The 12,549-nt window shown below is 45.5% G+C and overlaps 1 protein-coding gene across 1 annotated transcript in view; it reads left to right on the top strand.

Moving 5' to 3' along the window:
• Nucleotides 1–399: 399 nt before the first annotated feature.
• si:busm1-71b9.3 (cadherin-1) overlaps nucleotides 400–12,549 on the top strand; it is a 54,248-nt gene continuing 42,098 nt past the window's right edge. The window contains exons 1-2 of the mRNA XM_067451829.1: nucleotides 400–1,323; nucleotides 9,807–9,921. Of these exons, the coding sequence (XP_067307930.1) occupies nucleotides 1,273–1,323; nucleotides 9,807–9,921 (166 nt within the window). The 5' untranslated portion in view covers nucleotides 400–1,272. The remainder of the gene's footprint in view (nucleotides 1,324–9,806; nucleotides 9,922–12,549) is intronic.

Genomic DNA, 12,549 nt, shown 5'->3' with positions numbered 1-12,549 from the left:
ACTTTTAATTTTTATTTACTTTTCATATAAAGTAAATGCTTTTCATAATGTTATGAACATTAAACTTTATAATTTGCATCTGTTGTTGTTCAATTTTATATATTTTAATATAAATTAATTCAACAGCTCTTAATGTTTAATCAGTGATTTGTGTAGTCGCTACATCTAAACTAAAAATATAGATTTTATGGAGTACAAGCGATTTATCACAGCCAATATTCAAAGTGTGTGTGTGTGTGTGTGTGTGTGTGTGTGTGTGTGTGTGTGTGTGTGTGTGTGTGTGTGTGTGTGTGTGTTTGAGAGAGAGACAGAGAGAGAGAGAGAGAGACAGAGAGAGAGAGAGAGAGAGAGAGAGAGAGAGAGAGAGAGAGAGAGAGAGAGAGAGAGAGAGAGAGAGAGAGAGAGAGAGACCAACATATGCATTTTTTAAATCTAAATCAGGAGAAGAAACAGAAAACACACACAAACACACACACTAACCCTACCCCAAAACCTACCCATCAAACACACACACACACACACACACACACACACACACACACACACACACACACACACACACACACACACACACACACACACACACACACACACACACACACAAACACACACACACTAACCCTACCCCAAACCTACCCATCAAACACACACACACTCACGTCCCACCCACTTTTTACAACAGCTATGACACAGATTTTGTGCGAAAGCAATGAAAAATTATATAGAATATATGTATACTCTTTAGTCTCTTTAGATTTCTGTTTTGCTGGCTGTGTAAAGAGTTTTGACATTATGACTTCAGTTTTGACCAATGCATGTTAGCAATCAAAAAAAAATTCATGAAAAAGTACTTTAGTATTGAATCATTCTTGTTAGTCCTTAAAAAACGGACCAGTACTTTTGTTTAGCTTAATAATGTGTATTAAATAAATGGTCTATTGTGTATTTTCCAACATATTTACTTTATTTGCCACCATTAATACAAAAATGGTGTATTAAATGTAAAAATAAAACTTAAAACACTAGGAATGCAGTATTTGTTGTGTTCCCTATCAGAACTCCTAGCTTCCAGTCAAGTCCTGGCAGTCATATTTTTGTTCTTGGAACATTGCATCACTCCATATGCCGCACCCCTAGGCAAATTCCCCTTAAAGGATAATAAACACCCTATGTGCATGCATTTGGGGGAACTCGAGCATTGAAGTAGCTGCACAATCTTAAAAAACAATAAGGAAATAACCCCTGAAGGACTTTTGAGGCATTTTGCTTCAAATGGAGACGATGGGAATTGTGCGATTGGGAGTTGTTATTTTCCTTTGTAAGGTAGGACTTTATGTACCTCATATCAGGACAGAGAAATAAAATGCTACACATTTTTACAGTCAAAAAGGAAAAGGGCCTATCAAACGTGTAATCGTATGTGTTGCCACTGTGTAATTTTTATATTATCCATGATCAGACTGAGTTTGGGAAATTAAAATTTCAGTTACTTTTATGTTGCAGGGTTTTAGTTTTTTCAAATGCGTTATTCATGCCGGATTTCCCCTTTTCCCAGACCCAAACTTACAATCTAAAAACATGAAATCCAGTTAGAAATGTTTTGTATTATATAGTGTGGCATTTTGAATTTTTTTAGTTTTAAATGCTATGTCTAATGTAGAGAACTGTGTTTATTTAGTGTTTTTAAAAAGTTTATTTTACAACTGCAAACTGAGTGCAAAGAGAGTAATATGCTTGTAGATATTCGCTTTTGGTCTGTAGATTTATTTTTAAATCCATAGAGACAAAAGTACCCATATGTGAAAAGAAACACCCTTTTAATCTTATGTTATTGACTTTATTCCAAGTCTGTTATTTGAATGTATGTGTAGCACAGGAACTCCATTCTTGGAGAGCCTCAGTCCTGCAAAGTTCAGCTCCAACCTTGATAAAACTCAACTGACTGTAGCTGTGTCTCGTTTCGGAAGGCTGCGTCCTCCAGAGGTCGCATTCGAAGGCTTTATACGTCATAAGGATGTCTCATTTTAAAAAGTGAGTAAGACACTCCAAATGCGACCTTCGGATGCATCCGTCTTTCACAGGATTTCTGAGTGTGCATGAGGTGTATCCTTCACTATACTGCAGATAACCCACAAATCTTTGCATCACCGTTAACATGCCCAATATTTTTTTTTTTTATTGAAAAAACAGCACCACAGATATACATGCAAACATTAATGCGGTGTTTAAATGTTATTAGTTTTAAACTTGATTTTGTTTTTTAAGCTCTATTACCTCAAACAGATAGTTGTGGTAAACAGGATTACAAGTGTTTAGTGCTTTTTAAACGTTTAGAACAGGACATTGCTGTCAAGACAAGAAACATTTCATAGTCATTTTCACGTTATAAATATGTTTCATTCATATAACTGCTGTGAGAGTGCAACAAGGCTGAACATATTGGCATAGCAATGTGATACTTCCTGCCTGCACTGCAAAAAATGCTTTTCTTACTTAGTATTTTTGCCTTTGTTTCTAGTCGAGTACTAGAAAAGTAAAAATTATTGTCTTGTTTTGGGGAAAAAATAACTCACAATTTTAAAATAAGCAAAATAATCTGCCAATAGGGTAAGAAAAATAATCTTAATTCAAACAGAAAACTAAATAATTTTTTTAAATAATTTTTAGATATTTGGAGTAGAAACAAGACAAAAATACTAAATAAGAAAAGCATTTTTGCAGTGTGTGCATGTGCCCTACAAAGGACATCTCGTTTAATTCTGATCGAGGACACTCCGTATACTGCATCCTTCACAGGACGTGTCCTCTGGAGGACGCAGCCTCCGAAATTTAATTAAATGAGACACAGCTTGTAGCTTCCTAGTAACCCTTCAGACCTTGATTAACTTGTTCAGGTGTGTTTGATTAGGGTTGAAACAAAACTCTGCAGGACTGGAGTTCGCCACTACTGGTGTAGCATTTTTAATGGATAAACAGTTAAGTCACCCATGTCAAAACTTTCCACACAGTCAGTGAAAACTCTTGGCTGTCATATTTTTGTTCTTGGAACATTGCATCAATCCATATGCCGCACCCTTAGGCACATTCCCCTTAAAGGATAGTAAACACCCTATGTGCATGACTTCAGGGATTATACAAAATTACGCTTCAAAAACACTGATGCTTCAGGGACTAATTTATTTATTTATTTATTTATTTTTACAATTGCTAGAATTCATTTCTCAACAGTTAGTTTACTTTTTCAACATTTAGCTTTAAAGTACACTAATATGTCTAAGGCAGAGGTCTTCTACCCTGCTCATGGGGACCCACTGTCCTGCAGAGTTTAGTTCCAACCCTAATTAAAGTCAGGTGAAGCTAATCAAGATCTTCAGGAGCACAAGCTGAAAATAAACAGGCAGGTGTCCTGAAGCAGGTTGGGCATAAACTTTGCAGGACAGTGGGTCCCCAGGAGCAGGGTTGAAGCCCTCTGGTCTAAGGGTTACGTAACCAGATTCCTGAGAAGGGAACTCAATGCTGCATCATGTTGTTGACATTTTGGGAACTCCTTTAGTGTGCACCGTTGTCTGAAGCATGTGTGAAATCACATCAATCTGATTGGCCACAACGGTCACATGACGCCACTGGTGCACCGGCATGACTATAAAAGGCCCAGATAAACACTATCAACTTTGATTTTTCTGAAGGTAGATGCGCAGACATGCCTTAAGTATGGCAACACAATGCAGCATCTCATTCCATTCTCAGGGAACTGGGTTACATTTGAGGGAACTCAACGCTGCGCCAAGGTGTGATGCTGTGGGAATGTTAATACCCACTGCACCATAGTAAATGAATGTATGCTCACCAACTGTGAAGATAAACTGCATAGAACCAAGTGAAGTGGGACAAAATATCGATTTGGCAATACATCGTTGTCCTGTTCTGTGCAATACGAGAATTGACACACTGGCACCAAATATTGATATTTCAATTAATAAAATAAGAGGCTATAAATAGATTTCCTTTCTTCCATCTTTGCTACTTTATGTCTCCTCAAGGTGGCGCTCAACACATGAATGAGGGAAACGTCTCTGGTTATGTCTATAACCCTTGTTCCCTGAGAGGGAATGAGACACTGCGTCGTCGAGTGACGTCACTCTGGGGAACGCCCTCGGCGTGAGGTGTCACCGGGAGATCCAGCTTTTAAAATCTTATTAAGGTGTGAGGGTTGGTCCAACCCACCGCTTCGCAATTCTCGATCAGCGAAGCTCCCGAAAGGAGGGTCACCGAGAAGGCCAAGCCCCTCGTGGAGTAAGCCCTCACGGCCATGGGTGAAGGCAAATTGCGCACCTGATAAGCCGTGGCTATAGCCTGGATGATCCAATTACTGATCGTCTGTTTTGCAGCAGGCAGCCCTTTCTTGGGTGAGCCAAAACACACCAATAGATGGGCTGATCTCCTCCACTGTGCTGACCTCTCATAATAAATTCTCAAGGACCTAACCGGGCAGAGCAGGTGCAACCTAGCTTCCTCAGCCGTCGCGTGAGGCGGAGGATGAAAAGCCTGAAGAAAGACTGACCTCATCCCCACAGATGGAACCTTGGGCATGTAGCCCGGCCTGGGGTGTAAGATGGCCTTCACCCCACCTGGGGCAAACTCCAGGCAGGTTGGCGTTACCGCCAAGGCCTGGAGGTCCCCCGCTCTCCTCAGAGAAGTGATTCGAGGAGAAAGGCCACCTTAATGGTCAGGTTTCTCGCCACGGCCGACTCCAGTGGCCGACTCAAAGGGGGCCTCGGCCAACCCTTCAAGAAACAACTGCCAGATTCTAGGCTGGGACTCTGGAATGAGCTGCAGGCCTCAACCTCCGAGCCCCACGGAGGAACCGTACAATCAAGTGGTGCCTCCCCAACGGTCCAAAATCTTTAGGCGAGTGGAAAGCCCCTATGGCAGCCACATACACCTTCAGAGTGGATGGGGTTAGGCCGGCAGAGAAATGGTCTTGGAGGAACTCCAGCACTGAGGCCACAGCAGAGTTGATTGGGTCCAACTCCCGTTCTCGACACCAGCTGAAAAAGACATTCCACTTAAGGCTGTACAGTCTCCTCGTAGAGGGAGCTCTAGAGCTGAGAATGGTCTCCACAACATCGGCTGACAGGCCATCCCCCAGGTACTGAGCCCCCTCAAGGGCCAGACCCAGAGGTCCCACAGCTCGGACCTGGGGTGAAAGATCATGCCCCCTGCCTGAGTCAGCAGATCTCTCCTCAGAGGGACCTGCCAAGGAAGGCCGTCTAGGAGTGCCATGATGTCGGAGAACCAAACCCGGGTCGGCCACCGGGGTATTACTAGAAGAAGGCTGATGTCCTCCCGGCGGACCCGCTCCAGAACTCCCGGGAGCAGAGCGATCGGGGGAAATGCATACAGACGTAACCTCGGCCACATCTGCGTCATAGCATCCAGCCCCAGGGGAGCCGAATGCCTGAGGGAGAACCACAGTGGACAGTTGGTCGTCTCTCGAGACATGAACAGATCCACCTCCACTGGGCCAAACCTCTCGCACATGGCCTCAACGACGTCTGCTCCCTGGTTTTGGTCCCCTGGGACGTACATCGTTCTGAGAGACGACAGTTTCCCCTGAGACCACAGGAGGATCTGGTGCGCCAACTTGCATAGTGGGCGTGACCTCAGACCCCCCTGATGATTCAGATACGATACCACAGACATATTGTCGGACCGTATCAGGACATGGTGGCGGTGGAGGTCTGGGAGAAAGCTCCTCAGAGCTTTGTAAACCCCCAACATTTCTAGGGAATTGATGTGCCAAGAAAAATGCTGGGGCCCCCACAGACCTCTCACAAACTGGCCTTCCATGACCGCGCCCCAACCCTTGAGGGAGGCGTCTGTTGAGAGGATCTTCCTGCAGCATGACGCTCCCAACACTGGCCCTTGGGACAGGAACCCAGGATTCTTCCATATGACGAGGGAATGAAGGCATCTGCGCGTTACCCTGATCATACAAAAAGGATTTCCCCTCATGGAAAACCCCCTGGTTCCCAGCCACCACTGGAGATGTCTCATGTATAGCAGGCCGAACGGAACCATGTTGGACTCTGCTGCCATAAGACCCGGCAGTCTCTGGAACTGCTTCACAGTGCGGCTGTGGCCTAGCTTCATAACTGAGACTTCTGCCCGTATGGACTCGACACGAGCGGGGGACATTCGAGCCCGCAACACCTCTGGGAAGGCGTTAACACACTCTTTTTTGTGCTCAGTCTCAGCCCCAAGCACCTGAGATGGGACATCTCGATGCCGAACTGCCATCTCTTACGACTGGGCCAATATGAGCCAGTCGTTTATTTAATTGAGCACACGGATGCCCTGGAGCCTGATCGGGGCCAGCGCTGCATCCATGCACTTGATGAAGGTGCGAGGGGAAAGAGCTAGGCCAAAAGAAAGAACCCGATACTGGTACGCTTCGCCCCCAAAAGCGAACCCCAGGAACCTGGGCAGGGAGGATGGAGACATGGAAGTATGCGTCCTTTAGATCTATCGTGACGAACCAGCCCTCTAACTGGATCTGACTCACGATTGCTGGAATGGTGAGCATCTTGAACCTGAATCTCCTCAGGGACCATTTCAAGTACCTCAGATCTATTATTAGACGCAACCCCCCATCCTTCTTGGGAACAATGAAGTAACGGCTGTAAAAACCTGACTCCCTGTCTGGCGGAGGAATACATTCTATGGCCTCCTTGACCAGCAGGGAGCTTACTTCCTGTTCTATAACCTGCCTCTGGGCCAGGAGGACCACGGTCCAGACCACACCATTGAACTTCGATGGTGGAACTCTGAACTGCAGTCTGTACCCCCTTCCCACGGTACGCAGGGCCCAAGCAGAAATATTCGGGAGTCATGACCATGCGCCAATATATTCTACTGGGGGAACCAACCTCTCTGGGCTGGTCTCTGGTTGTTAACGGCGGGAGCGCAGCATCGGTTTCCCCAGAGCTGCGGGGTCGGAACGACCTGGATCCTCTGCCCCCGAGGGGGCCAGCTCTGAACGGTCCCGCCGCAGCTAGGACTGTTTGCCAGAAGTCTTCTTCACCTGAAGGACGTCCCTCAAGTCGCCCTTTGGTTTAGAAGCCTTCTGGCAAGAACACCGTCTCCGTTGCCAGGCTCCCTCAGGAGGGGAGTGGGAGGCGACGTTCTCTTTTTGCGCCTGACAGTAGGCTGGTGGTTGGCCGGGACTGCCCACTCGAGGCCTCCTTAGTGTCTGAAGGCCACTTCGGCGAGGGAGATATTGCTGAAAGGCCGCCGACTGTTTCCTCACCTCCTGGAATCTATCGACGATGGAATTCACCGTGCCACCGAAGAGACCTGCAGGGGCTATCGACCAGCCATAGAAAGGCCATAGAGCGGCCATACACCAAACCAGCCATAGAGCGGCCGATGGCACTGGCCGTCTCTTTGGTGATGCGGAGAGACAAGTCAGTGGCCATTCTGAGCTCTGCAATATTGTCCGGAGACGGTCCCTCGCCCTCATCGAGCTCCTTTAAGAGCTCCACTTGGTAGGCCTGCAGAACCGCCATGGTGTGCAGGCAACTACCAGCGCCCGGCCGCCTTATAAGCCCTGCCCACCAGGGACGCAGGTATCCCTGCATGGCTTGGTGGGCAGGACCGTGGCTTTCAGGGTCTTTCATTGCAAGCCGCTTCATGGAGGCTGAGCCCGCTTTTTGAAAAAGCGTCCATCCAGCTTGCTCACAGGCTGGCCTATTATTTCCTATGGCCTTTCGATGCTTAATTTGGCCACAGCGCGGGTCAACACATCCACAAGCTCTTCCTGAGCGGGAGAGTGAAGAGGTGAATCCACCTGCACTTCACCCACCTCCAGGCTGAACTGATCTGACCCCTCAGAATCAGACAGCATCAGCACTGGGTTATCCGCCTCACGGGAAGAATCCGCATCGCGGGCTTCTGCACGAGGCAGGACAGCGTCTGAATCCTCGGATGAGGAGCGGGAAGATGCCTCAGCATGCCCACCTCCCGTCGCGAGATCCAATTGAGATCGCTATGATCGCTGCCGCAGCGCTGCCTCAACAGACGCGGGACCCGATCCCTGGGGCTTGCGAGCCTGGCCGGTCTCAGTGAACACCGCCAGCCGTGAGTGCAGCACTCGGAGCGGTAGCTTCTCACACTCGCTGCTGAGCGTGCTGCGCCCCAAGACGCTGCACACACCGTCTAAACTGCTCGCTGGCCATGCTAATTTTTCTTATATATGGGACAGACAAACAAAAAATAGACAAACAATCTCGCTTCAAACAGAGCGCCTCCGCAGAAGAGAAAAAGCTATCTTTACTATGTGCCGACGTCCTCTTATAGCTGCCGCATATGCCGTCACATACTACGTCATGACGTAGCAACAATCAGATTGGTGGCAGATTCTATTCATGCTTCAGAGACCTCATGCCGAGGGCGTTCCCCAGTGTGTCGTCACTCGATGACGCAGTGTGAGTTCCCTCGATAAAGGGAACGTGAAAATAAGTTAACTAGCCTAAGGAAAGTCAAATGTATTTCTCAAATTGAGTAAAATAATAAATGCCACATTTAAGTCTAACGTCTGTAAAATCTTCACTTAACATTTTCACAGCCATTTTGTTTTCATCGTCAGACGGATATTGTGAAATATCATTATTTAATCTAAGAATATATTGATTATCTCAGAATTGCTGTATCATGATGTTATTGGTTTTGTGAGCCACCCCTAGAACCAAGTGTAGCTCAACCCAAAGGATCTGAATTTTGGGTTACCGTATAAGATGCATACCAAGAAACCAAGAGTTAGAACAGTTCTGCAGCTCTGATCCCCCTTTTTAATACCTACATAGTAGGGACTCTCCAGTAACCAGACTGGTCCAGGAACAAAAAACCTCTAGATAATCTTCCAAAGGAAGAAATCTTTTGCTTGAACTCCTATGGGCAAAATTAACTAGGGACTCCACAGCTACAGTCCGCCGACAAGCTTCCAATACTGTTCCCCCAGATTAGCTGTGCCTAGGGCTCTGCAAATTGTAATGCTCTTTAAAAGCAACATGATCGAGGGGAGCATGTACTTCAGCATCCAATCTAAAAGAAAAGAGAAAGAGAGATTTCAGCAAGGAAGCAAGTTGTCTCTGCACCAAGCCAAATGTGCTGGAGGGGGCATCAGATGAAAAAGTGGGATGGTGATGGAAACAAAGTCCATTTTTCTACTCTGTCAATGTCCCCATTCCTGACAAACTTTCAGAAAATGTGCCAGCTCTGGCTATGTTTACTCCATTGCTTATTGTGCTTGAGGGGCAAAAGATATAGTTCTGAATTAGATATGCTAATAATATACTTTTGGGGGGGGGGGGGGGGGGGTTGGAAGAGACCCCAAAGTGGACTTCCAGGGCCTGAGAGCATCAGAGCTCTGTCTTGACACGTCTAGAAAACCTTTGCCTACTCCATCTTCAGTCCCCACGATCGAAGTCGTTGTGCTTCCTCGTCAGACACAAGACCCAAACCATGCATGCTGAAGGCGTTCCCGTTGCGTCAACACCATGATGCAGCGTTGAGTTTCCTCCGTAAGGAACTAACAAAATGCTTCATAAATGTCTTAAATGGACTTATTCTTCCAAAACACTAGCAAAGATAGTAGTCAATGAAATGAAAAGGTGTTATTCATGTTCTATAATGACATGCTGATAATAAGTCTTTATCAAACTTGCATGGTACGTAATGCCCTCAGTTGTGTGTATGAGGTGTATTGAAGTGCATATACTATATAAAGAGATTTAATATGTTTCAAGGCTTTTGTTTGTGGATTTGCGGAGGAGTCTTCATGTACACCTGGCTTTGAGTCGGAGTTGCTGGTTTTTAAAGTACACAGAGATGACCTTCACCAAGGAAAACAACTAGGAAGAGGTAGGCTGTGTTATCTTTAAATAAAACCTTGAGGTAACTGAACGTTTGGAGTTTGGATAAGATGTGTTTTTTTTTTTTACTGTAACATTCAATGCAATTAAGAGTCTAACTCAAGTGTAACGCCCGTTTCACACATACTCCGTCTGAAGTTCTTATGCAGTGCATAATTTTTTCCGTACCCATGTTAACAGATTACAGCTTTCACACTGCAGGCTGATGCGGTCTGGCGATCCTTTCTAGAAGCGATTCATATACAGGAGTGCAGTGATTGTTTCGGCACAGAGTCTATTTTTTGCTGTGCTAGATCGCAGAATTAAAGTGACAGTGCATTGTTTGCATTAAAACAAATACATGTACTGGCACAAAAATCTAGTAATTTCACCACAGATGCATATCATTTAAAGATAATTTACAATTCTACTCAGTTTCAAAGCCATCACATGGCTTTTTTGCCACGGGTAAAGCAAGAAAAAACAACACCATACCCAGAGATGGGCATAAATACATGGAAATGTATTTAAAATACAAATACAAAATACTGTGAGGAAAAATGTATTTAAATACAAATACAAAATACTGTGTGGAAAAATGTATTTAAATACAAATACAGTATTTTGTATTTTGAAAATACACCAAATACATGTGAAATTGGCAATTCAGTGAAGGTATCCATATTAGGCTGTAATCTATCTGGGCCTATTCTGAATGCCAAAAAGCATTTAGATGTGTGCAACTGCTTAGAAACTTTCGTTTTCAATTTGAATTTAAATTTCCTTCAGCGGCAGTTATAATAACACAAATTACGTCAATAACTCATTCGCCCTCACTTCTTTTTCCACTCCTACATTCCAATTATTCCTGCCCACTAAAAGCTGCACAGATATATGTGCTTACCCCGATAGGCCTATCTATGATCTAAATGATTTAGAAAAAGTTCCATCGATTCACATTTTATATTATTGCTACGAATCTACGATATGTATTGTCATATGATATCACTCATCCCTAACATGCAGTAACGTTAATACTTCAAACACATTTGACAAGCTACTTTAATCAACAAGTAGAATTGACCATGACATCCTCACCTTATTCCAACAATTTTGTAAAGTTGCCGATCCAAGGCTGGGTTGTACTAGCCTAGAAATCTAGACGCACCCTAGCGGCAGCAAATCTAATCTGCCACGAGTGCCGTCTAGCAACTCTCAATACACTTCTGAGCTGTAAAAACCAAACTCTGGTCAGGCCAATCACATCGTGTATAGAGTCGGTAGGCGGGGCTTAACATAATGATGGCAGAGTTGCGTTTGCGTGCTTCTAGTAAACACAGACGCTGGCGAACGGCGGTCTTTCGAATCAGCTCTGGCCGTGACTCTGAAAGACTTGGAGTTAAGCTTTTCTCTGAGAAAAGAACAAAGAACGGCACTGAAGTCATGCTTAAGAAGGGAAGATGTGTTCAGAGTTTTGCTGACTGGATACGGCGAATGTTTAATCTATCAACAAGCTCCGCTTCACGTTGCTCTGGATGGTTGTAGGGCTATCCTATCGCGTGCAGAGGGAGTTTGAAAGACAACCGTTTATCCGCCCCTCGGATTGAGCCCTGTCAATGGTGAGTTTCCAGACCAAACATCTTGATGTGGGTCTGGCTTGTCAGGCTAGGGTTGTACAGCTGCGGCTCATCTGAATGAATGTTGGGGGGAGGGGCGTGTCTGGTCTGAACTAGTAGATGCATGAAAACAGCTCCTGATAAAGAGGTTGCCTGGCTCAAAGTATTTTGAGTATTTTGAAAATACAAAAATACTCATCTTAAATGTATTTAAATACAAATTACATTCGATTTTTTCCAAAGGCTTTAAAATACAAAATACAAAATAGTATTTTGTATTTCAAATACGTATTTTAAATACATGTATTTGAAATACTGCCCATCCCTGACCATACCTGACATAATGGATAGCACTCGTCCTTCCTCCGTTCTTGGAGATGGAAAACCAAAGTTCTTTATGACCTTTCTCTAGAAAACATGCCACTTTTCAAACGCGTCCTTCTAGGCAGTGGTTAAATGGGTCATGTACGTGGCCTTGTGGGCGCTGCGCCCTGCCCCCTCAAAAATTTTTAGGGGCGGGGCACCGATGTCCGGCGGCCCTCGCCGGCCACCTGACTGACCCTGACTGATTTTGGTGGGCCTGACCCCGCCGAAGTTTGGGGCCACAAAAAGCAGTTCGTCCTTTCTCCACAGGGTGGCGCTACGCAGTCCCACTCCAGGATTACGACATTTATATGGCGGGGTGGACACATTCTTATCCCACAAACCCGTTATTTGTCCACTTGACGGAATGACCCCTAGCCCCCAGCTGACCGTTGCTGACCACCGCCCCACCCCCAGGCCCCGCCCCCATCCCACAAAACCACTATTTGTCCACTTACCCACTAAAGTGATGGAATGACCCCTTGCCCCCAGCTGACCGATGCTGACCACCGCCCCACCCCCAGGCCACGCCCCATCCCAAAAAAACCCTATTTGTCCATTTACCCACTAAAGTGACAGATTGACCCCTAGCCCCCAGCTGACCGGTGCTGACCACCGCCCAACCTCCAGGCCCCGCCCCACAACCCACAAAACCACTA

Source organism: Pseudorasbora parva, chromosome 1 (genome assembly GCF_024679245.1).
Source record: "Pseudorasbora parva isolate DD20220531a chromosome 1, ASM2467924v1, whole genome shotgun sequence".
Classification (NCBI taxonomy): Eukaryota; Metazoa; Chordata; class Actinopteri; order Cypriniformes; family Gobionidae; genus Pseudorasbora; species Pseudorasbora parva.
This window is presented reverse-complemented; position numbering and strand designations above follow the sequence as displayed.